We start from the raw sequence: 20,081 nt of genomic DNA on the forward strand, positions 1-20,081 counted from the left end.
GAAGCCGGGACTAGGAGAGCAAGACGTGGTCGGGGTCGGAAACGAGTCATAAGCCAAAACGGGACAGTTGACGTAGTTGGGAACAAAAAGGGGTCGTAAGCCGGGACGGGAGAGCAGACTTGGTCGGGATCAAAACGGGTCGTAGCCGGAGACAAACGGGAGAAAAACGGGACAGGCGGGAGTCATGGTCGAAAAAGGCTTACCTTGTAAAAACAAAGGTTTGCAGATGGACTGACACCAGGAGATTGACAGGGCTAGGTTCAAATAGTGACAGGGAGCCAATCAGAACCCGCGGTGGATGGCGCCAAATGAGTGGGCACAGGTGATTTACATCGGTAATCATGACACTGATTTAATCCATGGAAATTAATCAGCAAAAGAGTGAAACTTAACTTTTCCGTGCCTCTACATTTTTATTCATAATTACCTCGAATATTAAGAATGATTATGGATAAACAATGCATTTCCTTTTACCAGACCAATAATCAATTCTTAAATGGTCATCAATACCGATACCAGATACCAATACGTCAAATTCCTAATTATCTCCCAGACCTTTTTTTTTATTTTGACAAAAAAATAAAAAATTAAAGTGTAGTCTATGAATCATAGCTAAAATTGTCTACCATTGGAGTTCAATTTTCTTCAGCAGTGTAATAACAATTAACAACACAAACAAAATGTAGTATTTTTTGTTGCATGTCTCTTTAATCTCATTTACATGTACAATAACATAGTAGAGCAGTGATAAACGGGTCTCCAGAAATTGTCAGTTTGGAATACTGTTCTATTATCACATGGCTACAAAATGACCAATTATCAGTCCATTTTTTTATATTGGGACCAGTTGTGGACATCATTATTTTCTCCATTATGTAAATATCATTCAGATAATATGATTTCCTCCCAAAGAAGATTCCATGCTAACAATTGTTGTTCGCCAGGTCGGCTTCTTTCTTTTCCACATCAAAAAGCGCCGCTGATTAATACGTTATATTTATAAATGATTGTTTTCAGTTTTTATTAAAGTCAGTTATTTCATTTCTGTTTTGTTGTTTTAGCTTATAGCTTGTTTTGGTTTTGAACCAAATTGCGTACTAAGAAAATTCTTAACAAATGAACAGATTGCATAAAAACCTAAAAACACAGTCAATATGCTGTAAAGTGCTTGTACTTAATAGAGTTTTTCAGCCGATGCGCTGTGAAATGGTGTACCGTAGGAATTTTTACCAAAATTACAAATCTAAGACTGAAAATTTGGTTAACTAGCTAAACTGTGTGCCATACCAGACAATTTGGTCTCATTATTTGTTTCATTATCATGTTGCAAAAGTTTCAGTAGATATATGATTTGGTAAATATTTTTTGTCAAGGGACAGTGTGCATTATTCGACCTCTAGATGTCGCTGTATTGTGTAGTGCAACCAAAAACGTGTGCTAAAAAGCACAAGGAAGAATAACTATGGAGACTCAAAGTGACCAAACCACATCATATCTCTTATTCTTTTGCCTAGCCTTATGCCAGCTATATCTAGGCTTTTATTCTAATTTTTAAAATAGGAATTATTAATAAATGTAGATAAGAGTTTATGTTTTTACTTAATATATAGATCAATATTGTTTTCTATATTGAATTAAGTTTTTTAGCATTAGGAGGCGATAAATAATCCACACTGTCCATTTAGTTGTCCTTACGGTGCTAAAAATAAATGAATAAATTAAGACTATTGGTGCATTGGCAAATATATACATATATGTATGAAATGATTAATTTACATTTTTTAAAATATGTTCATTTTGGTAATTTTGTTGATTTTTCTAACTTAATCTACATCACCTGTCCTGGCAATTTAAGTTAAAATATAAATAAAGTTAGACATTTTAAAAGTATGAATACATTTTAACGTAGTCATTTTAATTATTTAATACATTCAAAATGTGTTCTTAAACATTTTTTATGAGCCTGAAGATTAACTGAACAAAATAGTTTCAAAAACTGTTGAAAAATGCTGCTCAAAAGTAATATAATGGAATTTTGGAAATATTTTTTCCCAAAGTCAGTTTTTCTTCGGTGCCATTGACGGCCATAGACGTCAACTGCTTGGCACATTCAGTGCCAGTGACGGCTATAGATTTAAATACCTGGCAAATTATTGCCATTGACGGCTGTAAATGTGAACTATCTGGCACTCAATGCCTTTGATGGCTATAGATTTCAAATACCCGGCACATTCATTGCCATCGACTGCCATAGATGTCAAATGTTTGGCACAGTCAGTGCCAGTGATGGCCAGAGATTCGAATACCCGGCAAATCATTGCCATTGACGGCTATATATCTTAAATACCTGGCACTCAGTGCCATTGACTGCTGTAGATGTCAAATAACGGGCACATTGAGTGCCACTGACGGCTAAAACTTGGGTGCGAAACCAACTGGATTATCTATGTTTTTCATAGTTCAATACATGAATACGTCCTTTCAATTGCAGTACATAGAAACTCTCTAGTCCCACTTGAAATCATGACCCACCATCTCGTAGAACTTGACATTAAATGGTCGGTAGAAGTCCCGCAGTTGCTCGATGGCGTCCCGGTCGATCTGCACGTGAGTCCTACCCTTGGACTTCCCCAGGCAGCGAGGCGAGCCGCTACTCTCCGGTTTCTTGAGGCACGGGAACCCTTTGGTGCGATTGAAATAAAAGTGCTTGTCCGTGACGATGCGCTTGAGGCCCAGGAAGTCCTGAACCCGGGCCAGTTCGCCTGCCGGGTCGGTTATGAGGCGCTCGCCACTGACGAAGTGGATCTGCGCCAGGGGGAAGTAGCGAAGCCAGTTCTCAAGGTGAAGGGCGTACAGACCGATGCGAATTGCGTTCCAGGACGTGTCCACCAGGCCTGAGGTCTGGTTACGGAAGGCCAGTTCTTGGAAGCTGGGCAAGTCTGGGGTTTTGGATAATGTCTGGGTGTAGTCCGATATGGCACGGGTGACGGGGTCCCGCACTACCACGATGAGTTTGGCATCTCGAGACATGGTGGCGATCCGGCGCGGCGTCTCTCTGGTTACGAAGTAGCTCGGAGTTTTTTCCATTGTCAGTTGGCCTTCAAGTGTCCTTGGCATTAAACTTCTAAAGAAACAGGAAAGCAAAGCAAATATTTTGTTGTTTGCATCCACTTAATAGATATTTAGCGCTTGATTGGGTTTCTTATGAAAGACATAGGAAATAATGTTCTTTTGCATCAAGGAAAAGAAATCTAGCGTCTCTTTGTGGTAAAAGAAACCCCTCATTAGTTAAAAAATAGAATATTTTTTTGAAAAGTCTTTAAAAATATGCCAACTGTAATATAGACATGAATTTTTTCAAATAATCGTATGTCAAGAACCTTAATATTTGACATAACATGAAACTGATCGAGAGGGAGCTGGCATAATCGTCCGCCATCTTTCTGCTAAGAGTACACCAAGAGACCAAAAACCTTGTGAAAGGCTGGGCAAACAAAAGAGGACCAATAGGAGTTTTTTGGTCACTTAGAGTATCCGTAGTTTGTAATCTAGCACTCGTTTTAGTTGTACTACACAATACAGTGACATGTAGTGGTCAAATATTACATCTGTCCTTTTAAGTTTTTTTTTGTGCAGCATTGTGGGTCAAAGTTATGGGTCTACCGTGATTTAGCATTTCAAATTTAGTCTTGTTTGCACAGGCTATCTAGCTCCGTGTTTCTCAACTGGTGGATTGGGACCCAAACGTGGGTTGAGGGCCTTTGCCTTGGAAAAATAATGCAAAGAAGAAAAATTACCGCGGGTTAATTATACTCCTTAATAGCAGATGGCGATAAAACCCTGTTTCAATTTTGTCTTCCAGTTCAGTCATTTGGTGCATTTGAGGGGGACCACGTCTCATTTTAATGTGATTTTGCTGGTTTTATTTCTTTTGTTTGCCCATGATAATGGGCTCCAAGTGAAAAGGGAAAGGAAAAGGGAAAAACAGTGACAACGATCGAGTTCAGAAGGAAACAATTGCAAAATATGAAAAATGTGTAACAATGTCTACCATTGAAGCATTGCTGAAGGTACAGTGATTTATTCTAAATGGTGTATTTTTAGCTTTTTACCTTAATTTACCTTTGTTAAATACATAATTAAACAATTATCTATGTGTATGTACATGATCTGGTTATAATTTGAGTTTCATTTCGTATGTGGCTTTTTAAAGCATTTTTAGGGAGTTGTTTATATGTGATATAGGCTTATATGCGAGTATATAGGGTACTTTTGGTTTTGCTGGTTATTTAGTATTTTGAAAGAAAGGTGAATATATTCTACTATATCTGCCTCAAACACTTGAAGTCGAATTCTATTTCTAGATTTTGGTCTCAGCTTGTCATTAGGGTGAAATGTGTGGTCCCGAAGTCACCCGAGTTGAGAAGCAGTGATCTATCTAACCAGCACTTGGTTTCATACAGGCAACAGCAAACAAACTAAACATTTTTAGTCATCGAAAATCGGGTTAGAACACGATTTATCATTTCACAAACATGTGAGAACTTTCCGAAGGACTTAAAATCCGGGAGGAAATTCGGTTCCTTCCGGCCGGCGATCTACTTTCCTGGATGTAAATGAAGACGACGAAGGAAAGCGCGAGAGCATTTGCTTGTCACTGGAGAATTGTGTCGCGCGAGGCTCTATCGCGTCGCATGCTCCGAGAGTAATAAATCACCGTGAAGGCATCAGTGACTACGCTCACTAACTCTGGAGTTTACAAAGTGGAACGCTGTAGACCAGAATTTAGCTACGACTTGATCTCAAACTCGCAGGGACGGATCGCCTTTTATTAGTTTTACTGCCTCATTAACTGTTATTGTTTTTGGGGCAGATTTTAAAAAGCCAACAATCTCCAATATACCCAGAGATTTTTTTTAAAAGACTTACAAATTATTTTATTTAATATTGCTCTTGGCAATTGTAAGAAGACTCGAAATTTATTAAAAGCCCCTAAAAAACAAAAATGGTCTATCCTTTCAAATGTATAACTAACTCATGTTTGCCAGTTGATTAACATACACTTCTAGGATATTTTAAATGAAATAAAAACAGGATTCTGTAATTATTTGGGGATTTTGCACTTATTGCCATGATTGTTTTCATTACTATTTTTAAAACATATTTTAACAAACTCAAGAGAAAAAAAACAATAGTTGGATACATTTACACTAAAAATATGTGCTACTTAATATGATTATAGATCAGTACCAATACCAGGTATCTATGCCGATACCACGCTCTAAAAACAGTTGGGTAAAGAAAAAAAAGTGCTATTAATTTATACGGGCCAGTACTGATAACAGGTATCGGTGCTGATACCCCACTTTTAAAAACAGTTGGTCAGAAAATATACAAACAAACGTACCTGAAACAGTCATCTACTCAGTTTTTGAGCAAGAAAATATAAAGATAGGAAAGAAAAGAAAAAAATGGCAAAAAAAGGGTAAAATTGACGAAAATAGAAAATAAAAACTGGAATATAGAAAAAGAAACCGTCAGGACCAGAACAGAAACTGGACCCAATTGCGTAGCGTTTACCACAAGTTTTAAAAGGAGGAAGTCTGGTGTTCACTGGACACGAGAAGCAAGTCGCTCTCGTACTCGGATTGTGATCCGAACACGGAAGTGCATCTTCCGTAGCTAGCGATGGCAGTGTCAGGGACGGAAAAACTGGTCGGTAGCCAGGACTGGGAGAGCAAGGCGTGGTCGGGTTGGGAAACGAGTCCTAAGCCGGAACGGGAGAGTAGACATAGTCGGGGACAAAAAGAGGTCATAAGCCGGGACAGAAGAGCAGACGTAAACAGGCCGGAAACAAACGGGAGCAAAAACGGGACAGGCGGGAATCAGGGTTGAAAAAGGCTTGCCTTGTATAAAAAGAGGTTCGCAGACGGCCTGACAACAGGAGATTGACAGGACTGGATTTAAATAGGGACAGGGAGCCAATCAGAGCCCGCGGCGGTTGGCCCCAAATGAGCGGGCACAGGTGAGTCACATCAATAATCATGACAGAAACAAAAAGACAGAACAGGAAAGAAAATGCAAAAAAATTGATAATATATAAATTAAAAAGAATGAAGAAACAAATGCAAAAAAATGAAAAAATACTGCGAAAAATAAAATGAAAATTTTAAGAAAAAAGAATGCAACGAAATTTAAAAAAAAAACAGAAACATTTTTTTTTTCAAGGTACCGAGATCAACAAGATGGCCAACAATCATGTCAGCTCCCTCTAGGCAAGACTGTTATGGGAAGTAAATACAAAATTCTCCAGTATTTAAAAAAATGAATTGTTATATATAATAGTGTATCATATTTATTTATTATTCAAATGGAAGATTTTTTAACCAGTAGGAGGGGCTAAATACTACACACCGTCCCTTTAAAACCACCCAAAAACCTTTAAGCAAGGATGTTGTCGGGACCAGAACAGAGACAGGACCCACTTGCGTTACGTTTCTCAGTTTTATTGGAAGAAAGGAAAGGGTTGCACCCATGACTCGGTGTTTGCTGGGCGCGGGAAGCAGGTCGCTCTGAACGCGAAAGTGAATCTTCCGTGGCGAGCGATGGCAGTTTCGGGAACGGAAAAACGGATCAGTAGCCGGGACAGGAGAACAAAAACGTGGTCGGAATAAAGTCTTAAGCCAGGAGACGTGGACAGGCTCAAAAACAGGTTGGAGCTGGGGAACGGACGGGAGAAAAAAACAGGTGGGAGTCAGGGTCAAAAAAGGCTTGCCTTGTGTAAACTGAGGTTCGCAGACAGACTTACAACAGGTGACAGAAAGGAGTGGGTTTAAATAGGGACAGGGAGCCAATCAGAGTCCGAGGCAGTTGGCGCCAAAGGAGCGGGCACAGATACATCACATTGGTAATCATGACAGATATTTTCTTTATTTTGCTTTGAGTGAAAAATAATGAGGACAGAATTCCTTGATAAAGTGTTTATCTGCCCGGCAAGTATTCTTACAGCACTTTCTGTTCCCTTGAATTTAATGACTCCGTATAGTCGGTTGGTCGATTTTAATATATGAATATACATATTATTCATGTTGGGTCGGTTGGTTGATTTTGCCCTCAATGGCCAAACCTTTTCTGTTTGATATGATAATTTGACAACTTAATTCCAATAAAACGAACAGAATATCGGGATCCGAGTGGTATCGTCCCCTCGTGCTTGTTGTGCTCATAATTTGTTATCTTTCATGAATCTTTTGCTTCACCTTTTGACTTTTTTGGGGAGAGACAAGACTCTGGGATAATGTAGCTCCGGCGGTCGATAAACGGCTGTCTGGCTCCACCGTTTGACCTTCTACTCATCGGACGCAAACGTATGTTTATGAAAGCCTCCTAAACCTCCAAAGTCTGTGCTGGCATTTGACCTTTACTGGCGGCTGGCAATCACGCCCGAGTGCCAATTACGGGCTCGTACGAGCGCTAAAGCGTGACGGCAAATCATTAACGAGAAGGGATATCAGTGGTGGGCGGTCAGGGCCTGCAAAGGCCTTCTCTGGTGGCCTAGAAAATCTCAATGATGTGATATGACTCTATTGTGACCTTGAAAACGTATTGAATGATTCCATAGTGTCTTTCATTGCTTTCCTCCTGGTTGCTTTTGTATTTAAGTACCGTATTTTCCGCACCATAAGGCGCACCGGGTTATAGGGTGCACCCCCAAAAAATAGTTTTTGGTCCTATGTTTTCCATACATAAGGCGCACCGGATTATAAGGCGCTACAATGGGAACGTCGACAGAACAGTCAGATAGTTCAGTCAAATTTATTACCCCCTTAACATTCCGAAAGCTTGCAAGGAAGCAAATACGTGTCTCAGACATGTGCGGAAGCAGTGTCTGTACGATGTCACCAATCACTCAAATGCATCGTTCCAAATATCATTCGGAAGGTTAAAGTCTTTGGATTCAAGAAATGACAAACATTTCTTCGTTTCCATTTTATTTTTTGCTGGCAACTGTGTGGACAGCAAAGTAAGAATTTTATTGTGCAGAGAAACGGGGTTCTTTACTGTGCATATGACAATAAACACTTTGAATTGAATTGAGTTTAAACATGGACTCATCACAGAAACATCAAGATCGTTCTAAAACAAGATATAAAGCCGCATAGCTCGCCTAAGTTTTCTTGCAGCCATCACGTTCAATAATGATACGTAACCATGGTCTTCCTACAACCGTGAGTGTAGTAAACCCAGGAGAGTAAAATATTTACAAAAACAGAATAGTACAAAATGTTTTCTCTATGCCGTAGTGCAACCCAACGTGTGATTCACATTCATCTTTTTCGGCCAATTGCAGGCTTTGTTTCGCCCCTTTAGCCTATGCGAGCCTGTAAATGATAAAAAGGATCCGGCCCCTTTACCTCCGAATAACTTTAGCCAATAGTGACTTGTTCAAATGATGATTGACACATTGGTTAGGAAATGAAACGCCGGTATATAAATCCCAGCATACACCGCGGAATACTTCGCCTTCAGGGGAAAATCTAGTCGGCGGCTGCTTGCCTTAGTTGCAAGACTTTGCGACTTAATATTGATCCATATATAAGGCGCACTGTATTATAAGGTGCATGGTCAGCTTTTGAAAAAAATAAAGGCTTTTAGGTGCGCCTTATAGTGCAGAAAATACGGTATTTAACTAATCACATTTAAGCCAGTGGCTAGGCTCATAAAACCACCCTGTGATTTCAAAAGTCTTTGTGAAGGCCAATCAGATTCCTGGTAGCAAGCGTTGGGAAACATCACTGGTTTTACTGACTATGATTTGCTAGAAGGCGGTAATCCACCAAAGCAATGACGCCGACAGCCTTTAAATTTGAAGAGACCGAGCTGCACGGGGAGTATATATTGATGTGGTATTAATAGCAAAAAGTCAGACAACTCGGAAGCGAGCAAGCCTTTAGCAAAATGGGAAAATGTTTTGTACGTCACTTTCAGCCAAGAGGTAAGCTCTTGAGCCGAAGCCTGACTTGATAGGAATTTGGGGCTATAATGTTGACCGGATCTTCTATCTTGCTGACTTTTTTTGTTTTCTGAATTATTCATTCATCATTGTTTTTTTGTCTTTGTTTACAGTGTTGTTTAACTTTGGTCCAAAAAGACAGGCTTTACATGTCGCAGGGACCCTCGGTGTCCCTCTCACCCTCGCACAAAAAAAACAAAGAATTAAAGTAGTATATTTCGCTTCCAAGAGCCGGTTTGTTTGCGGACGACACAACCCTAATTTGGACCGGAGCTGAAGGCTTAGGTGGGATATGCGATTCGATTTCTATTTTGGCGTACGGCCCTCAGAATGGAGGTTGTGGAGTGACTACGTGGCACTTTTACTTTTGGTGTTATAAGGAAGTGCCGTTCCAAGTAAGAGAAGTCTGGCATTGACTCTCACTATGGATCGTGCGGGTTTGCCTAATGAAGTGTCTGACGGGTTTTCGACAAACACGGCCCTTTAATGAGGCCGCGCTTTGGTAAAGGGCTTCCTCGTCGCAGTTTGGGATCAATAAGCACCGCATCCCAACTTCTTCGCCGCGGAAGGAAAAAGTACAAGTTAGTTGACGAATGCTGAAAGGTCGTTTAATTGATTGTAGGAGCGGCCGGACGTAAAAATTAAGCTCAGCTTCTTCTTATAAGAACACTCCAAGAAGCTTCCTTCACAGTTTAAGAAAATCTATTCCAACTCCAGTGCTGTTTGAAATAATAGCAGTGCAATCGCGCACTGCTCGCACATTCTCAGTGCACAAGAAAATCTATCCAGCGCAATGTTCCCTCTAAGCTGCGTGTGTGCGTAATTGCGCACTACCCAGAGCTTTTCCGCGCACAAGAAAATCTAGCCAGCTCACAAAAATCAGGGCTCGAAATTGCTAATTAAGAAGCGAATTAAATCAAAGTTACAGTGCATGAAGGTAAAAATACAAGGGTTCCCCTGACGTTGGGTTCTAAATGTGGTATTTGGAAGTCAAGGTGGAAGTAGAACGAAGTTGATATGCGATAAATGGGCCCAACACCAGAGTAGGAGAAACATGCCCAGACCGTGATACTTGCACCACCATGCTTTACTGTTTTTAATGAGTACTTAGGTTTGAATTCGGAGTTTGGGGGTTGTCTTACACATGGTCTGTGGCCCCTGGAGCTAAAAAGGATCATTTTATTTTCATCAGTCTACAAAATGTTCCTCAGTTTTTTAGGCCAGTTAATGTGTTCTTTGGCGAATAATAATTTCTTCTGCACATGCGTGGGATTCTTGAAAATTAATTTACTTTACGCAGACGTCTTCTAACTGTCACAGCACTTACAGGTAACTGCAGGTTGTGTTTGAATGTCCTGGAGATGATTATTGGCTAAGCCTTTGCCATTCTGGTTATTCTCCGGTTCATTTTAATAGTTGTCTTTCGTATTTTTCTACTTGTCTCTGGTACCAGCTCAGTAGCCTAGATGGTAAGGCGCCCGCTTTGAAACTGGGAGGTCGGTGGTTCGCGCCCCGGCCGAGTCATTCCTAAGACTTAAAAAGTGGTCGGCGGCGCCCTCTGTTGGCTGCGGCTGCATCGGCTCGCTACAACGGGTCAGGTGCAATCGACATTTCGTTCTGTGTACATTGTTACACAGAATGACAATACAAGGAAATTATTATTATTATATTATTATTTTCTACCCATTTGAAGGCATTAGAGATCGTTTTAGCTGAACAGCACCTCTTTATAGGTTCTTACCTCCCCAATGAACTCTTTCATCAAAGAACACTGTTCTTCGGAGAAGTGTCTTGATCGTCCCATTTTCCTCAAACACATGTTCAACCTCTGCTGGCTTTAACTCTCTAGTTAAGGCTTTAAAACTGTGTTAATTCGAGAGTTGAAGTTTTAAGCTGTTTTAACTCGTATGTGAAAAGTTCATGTGAAAGGTTTTAACTCATGTTAAAGCTTCAATGGCTCTTTCTCTCTTGAGTTAAAGCCTTTGTTATGCTTTAACTCTTATGTGAAAAGGTTCAAAGTTGTTTTAACTCAAGTTAGAGCTTTAATGCTTCCTTAACTCATTAATGAAAGGGTAATAGCTTCTTGTGAGAAAGGTTCAAGGCTATTCTAACTTAACTTAAAGCTTTAATACGTCTTTAACTCATAGATGAAACGCGTGAAAGATACTTTTACTCTTGAGTGGAAGCTATTAAGCTGCTTTAACTCTTTAGGATAGGTTCAAGGCAGGCTCAACTCATGCAAAAGCTTTTATACTTCTTTAACTCATACATGAAAGGGTATAAGCTACTTTGACACTTCAGTTAAAGCTTCGAGGATGCTTTAACTCGTATGAGGAAGGTTCACGGCAGATTTAACTCGCTGTAATGCTTTTTTAAGAACTAAGTGAATATTTGAGCTGCTTTACCTCTTCAGTCATAACTTTTGAGCTGCATTAACACTTATGTGAAAGGTTGAAGGCTTCTTTAACTGACGTTAAAGCTTTAATGCTACTTTAACTCATAAGTGGAAGTATAAAAGCTGATTTACTCTTGTGTGTATGGTTCAAGACAGCCAATGAACGCCTTGTCCCTTTTTAACTCATAAGTGGAAGGATAAAATCTGCTTTAACTCTCATGTAAAATGTTCAAGGCTGTTCTAACTCCTGTAAAAGCAGTTGTTCTTCTTTAACTCATGAGTGAGAAGGTAGAAGTTCCCTTAGTTCCTGACTTAAAGCTTTTTTTAATGCCTTGAATCTTATGTGAAAGATTCAGGGCTGATTTAACTCAAGTTAAAACTTTAACGCTTTATTTTTAACTCTGGGTAAAAGCTTTTTTAACTCTCCAGGTAAAGCTTTTAAGTGGATTTTACTCTTAAGTGAGAGGTTCAAGTCAACTTTAACTAAAGTTAAAGCTTTATAGCTTCCTTAACACATTAGTGTAAGGATAAAAAGTGGCTTTAACTCTTGAGTCAAAACTATAAGCTTGTCTAACACTTTTGTGAAAGGTTGCAGGCCACTTTGACTGACGCTTGAGCTTTAACGGTTCATTAACTCATAAGTTAAAGTATATACGCTGCTTTAACTCTTGAGTTAAAATTTCAGGCTACTTTGACTCTTATGTGAAAGGTTCAAGGCTGCTCTAACTCAAGTTAAAGGTTTAATGCGTCTTTAAGTCATAGGTGAAATCCTTGGATTCACAACATTAAAGCTGTTTTATATTATGTGAAAGGTTGATGGCTGCTTTAACTCAAATTAAAGCTTTAAATCTTCTTTAAGTCATAAGTAAAAGGAAGGCCACTTTAACTCTTAGGTTAATGCTTTAAAGCCTTTTATCAAGTAAGAGTTAATGCAGAAAACACAACTTTAAAGTGGATTTAACTTGAGCTCAATTTCAGAAGCTCCATCAACTCCAAAGTAATCTGATGTCCAATTTTTCTTGCTCTAAGTGAATGAATGAATTAAATACTTTAATTAATTATTTAATTGAAGCTATAAAGACAAAAACAAACTATTGAATCACTAATTTACGCATCGGGGAGTAGCAGTACCATGTGTCTGTGCCGCTGCCAGCCCTATTTTTAAGGATATTGGTACTAGTGGCTAAGTGGTTAGTGCGTCTGTGGTGCAGTTCTGAGGTCATGGGATGAAATCCAGCTACCAGCCTTCCTGTGCGGGGGTTGCATGTTCTCCCTGTGATTATGCGGGTTTCCAACGGGCACTCCGGTTAATTGGCCGGTCCAAATTGTGCCTAGGTGTGAATGAGCGAGTGAGTTTTCTGTCTCTGTGAGCCCTGTGATTGGCTGACAACCAGTTCAGGGTGTCCCTTGCCCTCTGCCCGAGGACAGTTGGGATGGCCTCCAGTACTCCCGTGACCCTACTGAGGATAAGCGATGCAGATAACGGATGGATATATGATACTGGAAAGGGTGGCCTATCTTTCACAATCAGGAAGTAGAAATTGAAATTACTGTCATTCAGTACTCGAAGTTTAAGGGAACAATGCTGAGTATTACAAACCTTATTTTTAAAGGATGATTTATTTTTGGAAGTAGGCGATTTTATGTACTTATGGTATCAGTTCCGGGAAGAAAACGGATATCAAACATTCTATCCTGTTCAATCGAATTTTTGGGGGGGTGTGAGATGCTGGTGGGCAGCTCGAGGGAACAATGGTTAGCGCGTGTGCGGCACAGTTCTGAGGTCATGATATCGAACCTCCTGTGTGGAGTTTGCAGGTTCTCCCCGTGCTTGGGTGGGTTTCCTCCGGGCACTGCGGTTTCCTCCCAGCTTCCAAAAACATGCATGTTAGGTTAATTGGCAGGTCCAAATTGTCCCGAGGTGTGAATGAGCAAGCGAATTGTCTTTCACTATGTGCCCTGTGACTGGCTGGCAACCAGTTCAGGGTGTCCCCTGCCTACTGCCCGAAGATAGCTGGGATGGGCTCCAGCACCCCCGCGACCCTACTGAGGATAAGCGGTACAGATAATGGATGGATGGATGAATGGAGATGCTGGTATGAACATAAGTCTGAAAGACAAACATAACACAATATATTGTGATACAGTACGGATAAATCAACAATCATTTTTTGGGCTATTTGGGCTATTTTACAACGCAATGACAAGTATACAGTATCAATAAGTTCATTCTAAATGCCAACAATATAATATCATGGTTTTGAGAATCCATTTTCCCCTCTTCTCTAATTGAGCAGTCCTCCAATAAAAAAAACTTAATTGAAAAATGCATGGTACAGAAATAATTACATTTACTTGTGAAAAATAATCTATTTTCGTTATTCGAGACAGTAAGCGGGGAATAAATGTATTCGTACGTCCTCATGAAAAAAAAATTAATCAAGTCCGTCTGATGTGGTTCATCCAATTAAGCAGGGCATCTGTCTCACATTTCTGTTCTATTTTATTTTTATTAAAAGCGAAAAAAAGTTCGGTGTCCCTAATACACAAGGGTCAAATGTATTATCATTATGTTATGTGGCCTGCGAGACCATGCTAAGAGGAGCACAAGAAAGAAATCAGCGTCAAAAAATGACTTTGGGTTTTAAATATTTCCAATCGATGTAGCCAAAATCAGGTACCACTTCCGAAAGCTGTGTTTCCCCCGGACTGCTATCAATAAACCAGAGAACATTGAGGAAACCCATCTCCATATTGTTTTACTTAAAATAAGTGAAAGAGGTGCTATTTAAAGCAGACGAAAAATACACAATAAATATAAAATAACCTGTTTTTGTAAGAAAATTGAAGAAAATTTTACTATTTTCTAAAATGAATGTGAATTTTAATAGTAAAGTTCCCATATTCTGATAAACGTTTTCTTAAAAAACTAAAATAAAAACAAGAAAGACTTTTAAGTCATTAAACCAATCGTTTAAATTAGTATATATGTGCTATTCATGTCACTTCTCAGTATGCATGAATTTCTCTGAGTTAAATAAACTGTAGTGGAAATAACGGTGGACGGATTCATTAACCTTGAGGTCGTTGGGGCACTACTACCTGTGGTGTTTCTTGGCCAATCGCAGCTCGTTGGCTTCCATCCCTTTCCAGGCCATTTTTTGGGGTAGAGTTATGCCTATCCTCCTGACACAGATACACTGGTTTCCATAATTACCAGTAGCGAGGGAAACCTCCTGATCTGATTTAGTTACAGCACCTTCATCATCTGTTCACCGTTGTTTTTCAGAGTAAAGCATCATCCGACTCTTCAAAGATGAGCCTGACCTCAGTAATACTAATACTACATCCTAATTTACAGGCAAAAAATTACTTTGTCATGAAATTTTGAGTACTTTAGCTTTAAAATAATAGGGAAAAAATGTATTACCCTCAATACATTTTGTCTCGAAAGAACCAAGGAATCCCATTCAGAGCAAAACACTCGATCTGTTCTATTTTGTAAACTGCATTAATTTCTGTGCTTGTATCTTATTCTTGCATTTTATTAATTTTTAATGTTAAATAATTACTTTTGGAGACAAATAGAGGAAAATTATATGAAGAAAATGAGGCGGTATAACACAGACACTGTACGATAGACATTCACACGGTTCACAGATCCCTCAACTGCCAGGGTCGTCAAGGCATCACTCCCTGTGGTGTGTCTTGGGCAAGTACAGCCTGGCGGTGCCCTTTCCTCTCCAGGCTGTTTTTCGTGGGGGGTAGATCTCTCCCCCATGAGAAATAGCTACTGGTAACTATGGAAACCAGTGGCAGGGGAAGCCTCCTGATCTTACTCAGATACAGCACCTTCATCATCTAGTCACTGTTGTTTTGTGGTGTAGTGCGTCATCCTGCTCTTCAGTGATGAGCCGGAAGTGTGACAATACTGATATTAGACGTGCCCATAAAAGCTCGTTAGTTGTAACGTAACCAGTAACAAATTACCCTATTTACTCACATTGAAGCCGACCTCCTAAAAAGACCCTTAACAAAATAGAAGAAATAGAGTATTACATACCAACCGGTGGAAACAGTGAACCCTTCATAATTCTTGGCTTGTGCAATGTTGAGAAGTTGCAAACCAACACTTAAGTGAGACAATCCATATCCATTTTGACTCTGGGTTTAGAACATTACAAGAGATTAAATCTTAGTGAAGAACAACTCAATAGTCTTTCAAAAATCAAATCCAAAATCATAATTTAATTGTGAAAGATCCCAAAGCCAGTGGATCTCAAATAGCTTTTCCCAGAATCAAGTGCAATTGCACCTTCACTAAACTATGTAGAAGTAATGAAATGAAATGATCTGCATTTATATAGCGCTTTTCAAGTCAAAGACTTCCCAAAGCGCTTTACGATGTGCTCCACATTTTCCAATAGCAGCCTTGTATTGCAGCCATGTAAGACGCTAACCTGCTTATTGGGGGTATTAGGGTTTCAGTGTCTTACCCAAGGACACTTCGACATGTAACACGGACGAGCCGGGATTCGAACTGACGAGCGCTCTACCTCCCGAGCTACTGCCGCCCCCGAAGTATTGCAAAACATGCTGATTCCTACATGTTGTCTTTGATTTAAAGAAAAATAGCACTAATTATGTTATATATTTTGGTTTTGCAGTTTATGGATTATTAATTGATTTCATGTAATTTCATTTTTTCAGTATACGGTTTGACATAGTCAGTCAAAAATATTTATAGTGTTAGGCTTTTTATTTTATTTTGGAATTTCAGGTGCACTTTTAATCTTTTCTGTTACAGTTTAATAAAGCGATTCTTTTAGGAGGTTTATAGATAAAATATTTTGCGGGGCTTGGGGAGTTTGGGACTCGGGAGGTGTGTTAGGATTTCTTCTTTCGAGGGGGGGGGGCAACAGAACGTAATTGAGAAGCACTTTTTATGCCCTTCATTTGCTAATCTGGTCCTCTTGAGAATGTTTTTTTTTAATATACATTATGGCCCCTAGCTAAATAATCTGACATCCCTTCCTGAATACACCATCCCTCCTGATCCAGTCACCTTACCTGTACCACTCGAGTCCTCTGTCATAGTTCCTATCAAAAAAGTGCGTCTCGGTCCCAGCAGCTCTCACATCCGGATGGATTCGAATGAACTCCAGAACCGCCCTGGTTCCTCCTTTCTTCACGCCAACGATGATCGCGTTAGGCAACTTTTTATTTCCGAACTTCGGGTGGCTCATCAGCGGGCTGGGCGCAACCGTCGCCGGACAGTCTGCAGATTTCCCCCGGGATGCCTCCGCGGCCGGCGGCAGAGGAGAGGCGCAGGCGGCCCCCAACCGCCGATCGCATCCCGGGGCCGGATCCTCCGAGGAGGGAATCAAAAGTGGGTCCGGGTGGAAGAAGGTGCAATATCCCGCGTAGGAAAGGATCAGGGAGAGCAAACACACGGAGGTTTTTGTAAGCCGGCGATTGAAGAGGAGCGCGCACGCCATCTCTCCATGGATGCCAAGAGTGCATCTTTTTATCTCTTTTTTTGAATTAATCCTTGCTAATGTCACCAAAGCTTTCCAAAAAATCTTCGTGCATCCAGAACTTGGCGTGGATTCGGGGGGAGGAAATCAAGAGTCCCGAGTTCTTCACTGGTCTTGACGCACCGGAGCAACAGACAACTTCTTCGTCTGGCTCTGCACAAAAAAACCCGATGTGACGTCACAGTGTCTTTGCATAAAACACGCACTTAAACTTGACTATTTGCAGCACACACATACTTTGCATTTCGCAAATATAAAGGTTATCGCACTTCTTTTCATTGCAATATTGCAATCAGAGTCAGAATCCGAAGTATTTTTATTTTCATTGTGTTGCCACAACGAAATCAGGGATGAGTTCCAGTTGGCGGAATATACAATATTAAAAAATAATAAATGGAATAAATATAAGGTATTCACCAAGCTGAAAGAATGCTAACATGCTAACGTTGCTTTTATTTGGATTTTTATATCAAACATTGGATACTTTTGTGGTAATACATGACAAAATGTATTTTACACAGGGTTTGTGCACCTTTTTAATGGCCGAATTCAAGCACTTTTTAAGGACTTTTAAAGCCAAATTTCCATTTTCTCCTGTACCATTAAGGTAAGAAATCTGGTGTGAATCATGTATTTGGCAAATCCACAAATATATCAGCGATTTTTAATCTTGCATGTGTAACCGCGGTGTACGTGTCCCACCAAAGATCCACATTCACGCTGGACTGGATGATGAGGTTTTTATTATTACAGTTTCTGCAAATGGATGAGTCACAACATTAGCTTTTTCTGCTGGGTTTGATCTCTTTGATCTCTTTGTAGTTCTCTCTAGTAAGACTAACAACAAAGCATATCAAAGAGCTTTCTTTTCACTTTACAGAAAATACATTTTAGAATATCACAATACATTTTTACATCTTTACATTTTAACAAGATACTTTTAACAAGAGATCGTATAGTGGATTTTTAACGTTTACAATAAATTCAACATGTTTTTCTTTAGTCTGAATTTTAACCAACATCATCCTTTTTAATGTATATGAGAAAATAGGAATAAAAACAATAATGAGTATAAAAATGGGTACAATTTACCTGCAAATGGATGAGTCACAACATTAGCTTTTTCTGCTGGGTTTGATCTCTTTGATCTCTACAAGGGGAATTAATATTTAGTAAAACAGAAACAAAACAAAAATAAACCTAAACAGCTTGACAATATCAATCACATTACTATGCATGGTGAGAGATTTGTCAGCTGGGGTTATAATGTTTAAAATTAACTTCTTTTGTGGAGCACCAAAAGATATGTCTTACCTTTGTAGTTCTCTCTAGTAAGACTAACAACAAACCCCGCCTCCTGGTCACATGTTAGAAGCCAAAACCAAACCCCACCCCATACCAGCAGATGGCACTGTTGGACTCAGCATTGCAGGACATTTACCAAAAACTATACACATATTTCAGCAGGAATTTCAATAAAACAAAAGTTATTATTACACCCGTTACACATGTGCATTTTTTTAGATCTCGAGTCAATTGCAAATATATTTGTAGATCTGAGGGGGCCAATGCTATACAAACTTATGCCAAATGCTGTTGATAACGAGGGAAGAAATGTAATAGCAAATCAAAGCCTAGAGAGAGCAGTCCTAGCGTCATTTTTGAACAGCCTTGTTGTGAAACAAAGCAAAAATTCAAGCTGTTTTCAAGGACTTTTAAAGCCAAATTTTCAATTTCTCCTGTACCATTAAAGTAAGAAATCTGGTGTAAATCGTGTCTTTTGCAAATCCACAAATAGATTTGCGATCTACATATACGATTTTTAAACTTGCGTGTGAAATAATCAATACATGATCTGTAGACAATGAGTAAATCGCAAATTTATCTGTAGATCCGAACAATACAAGGGTCAGTATTTTTGAGACCACACTCTCCAACATTTTCAGTTGTAGGGAGTTCTTCTATTTACAATTTACCACTGGGAAACGCTACCATCAATTTTTGCATGGTCCATAACAAATGTCCATAACTTATATGTAATCCTTTCACTAACACACAATTTGGTCGTGCCTTAGGGTGCCAATGCTATACAAACCAATGCCAAATGTTGTTAATCACGTCAAATCAAGTCAAGTCATGTTTATTTGTATAGCCCTTGATCACAAAAAGTCTCAAAGGGCTGCACAGACCACAGACTTTTGCAAACTACAGACTATTATGACACCATCCCCTGATCTGAAACTTGCATGAGGGCAAGGAAAAAGTCAAAAACCTCAACATGAGGAAAATGAAGAATCCTTAAGAAGGCACCGCACATGAGGTAATCCCCCTTCCAGGATGACTAGGCTGCATTGGATGTTGCAATAACAAATAATACACAGATATTGTACACAGGAAATATAGGTCATTCATAAGCTAAATGTGTTTTAAGCCTAGATTTAAACAGTTCCACTGAGGTTGCAGATTGAATCTCAGGGGGCAGAACATTCCACAACAGCGGGGCCCAAATCAAGAACACTCTCGAACCTGTAATGAAGGAAGAAATGTAAAAGCAAATCGAAGCCACCAGAGAGCAGTGTTAGTGTCATTTTTGAGCAGACTTGATGTGAAACAAAGCAACAATCCCAAGCATTTACAAGCATCCCACCCAAAATTCACCTTTAAAAACACATGTACGAACGCTGTTTACATTTTCACGTCTGCATTAGCTTCACCGGAACTATTCTGAACCGCTGCAGATATCAGCTAATATTCATCTCACGCAAAAGCCGTTGAATAAAACAGTGGACTTCAATGGACCGACACTAATTCCGTGAGAGTATTTCGCTTTGGGTGAAGGGCACGGGCCGGGTCATCCCTCTTCCTTCCCGGACAAGGGACTGACAATGCCGGAGGGACGGAGGGAATGTAAAGATAAAAACTGGGAGGAGTCGAGGTGTCACCGCCTTGCTCCCGAGGGTTCCTGCGCCCAATCTCGGAGTCCCCTGATTAAAGAATGATTTATCGGGGCCAGTCTCTGGCCCCCCGTCGGCAATCCGTCTGCTGAATGAGATTTTTTCCCTGCGAGAGGGCGGGTAAATCAAAACCCCAGAGCGAGTAAGTTCAAGATGGCGGTCTGTGATTAAATGTCATAATC

General features: G+C 39.8%; 1 protein-coding gene across 1 annotated transcript; it reads right to left on the bottom strand.

The window, feature by feature from the left end:
* Positions 1-759: 759 nt before the first annotated feature.
* On the bottom strand, positions 760-17,075 carry LOC148347644 (heparan sulfate glucosamine 3-O-sulfotransferase 2-like). The gene is made up of 2 exons (XM_088323174.1): positions 16,479-17,075; positions 760-3,124 (listed from the first exon to the last, which is right to left on the bottom strand). The coding sequence occupies exons 1-2, from the start codon at positions 16,904-16,906 to the stop codon at positions 2,506-2,508; spliced, it is 1,047 nt and encodes a 348-aa protein (XP_088179300.1). The 5' UTR covers positions 16,907-17,075; the 3' UTR covers positions 760-2,505.
* Between the last annotated feature and the right edge of the window lie 3,006 nt (positions 17,076-20,081).

The sequence above is a fragment of the Urocampus carinirostris genome, chromosome 19 (genome assembly GCF_059441175.1).
Source record: "Urocampus carinirostris isolate Australia breed hairy pipefish chromosome 19, RoL_Ucar_1.0, whole genome shotgun sequence".
NCBI lineage: Eukaryota > Metazoa > Chordata > Actinopteri > Syngnathiformes > Syngnathidae > Urocampus > Urocampus carinirostris.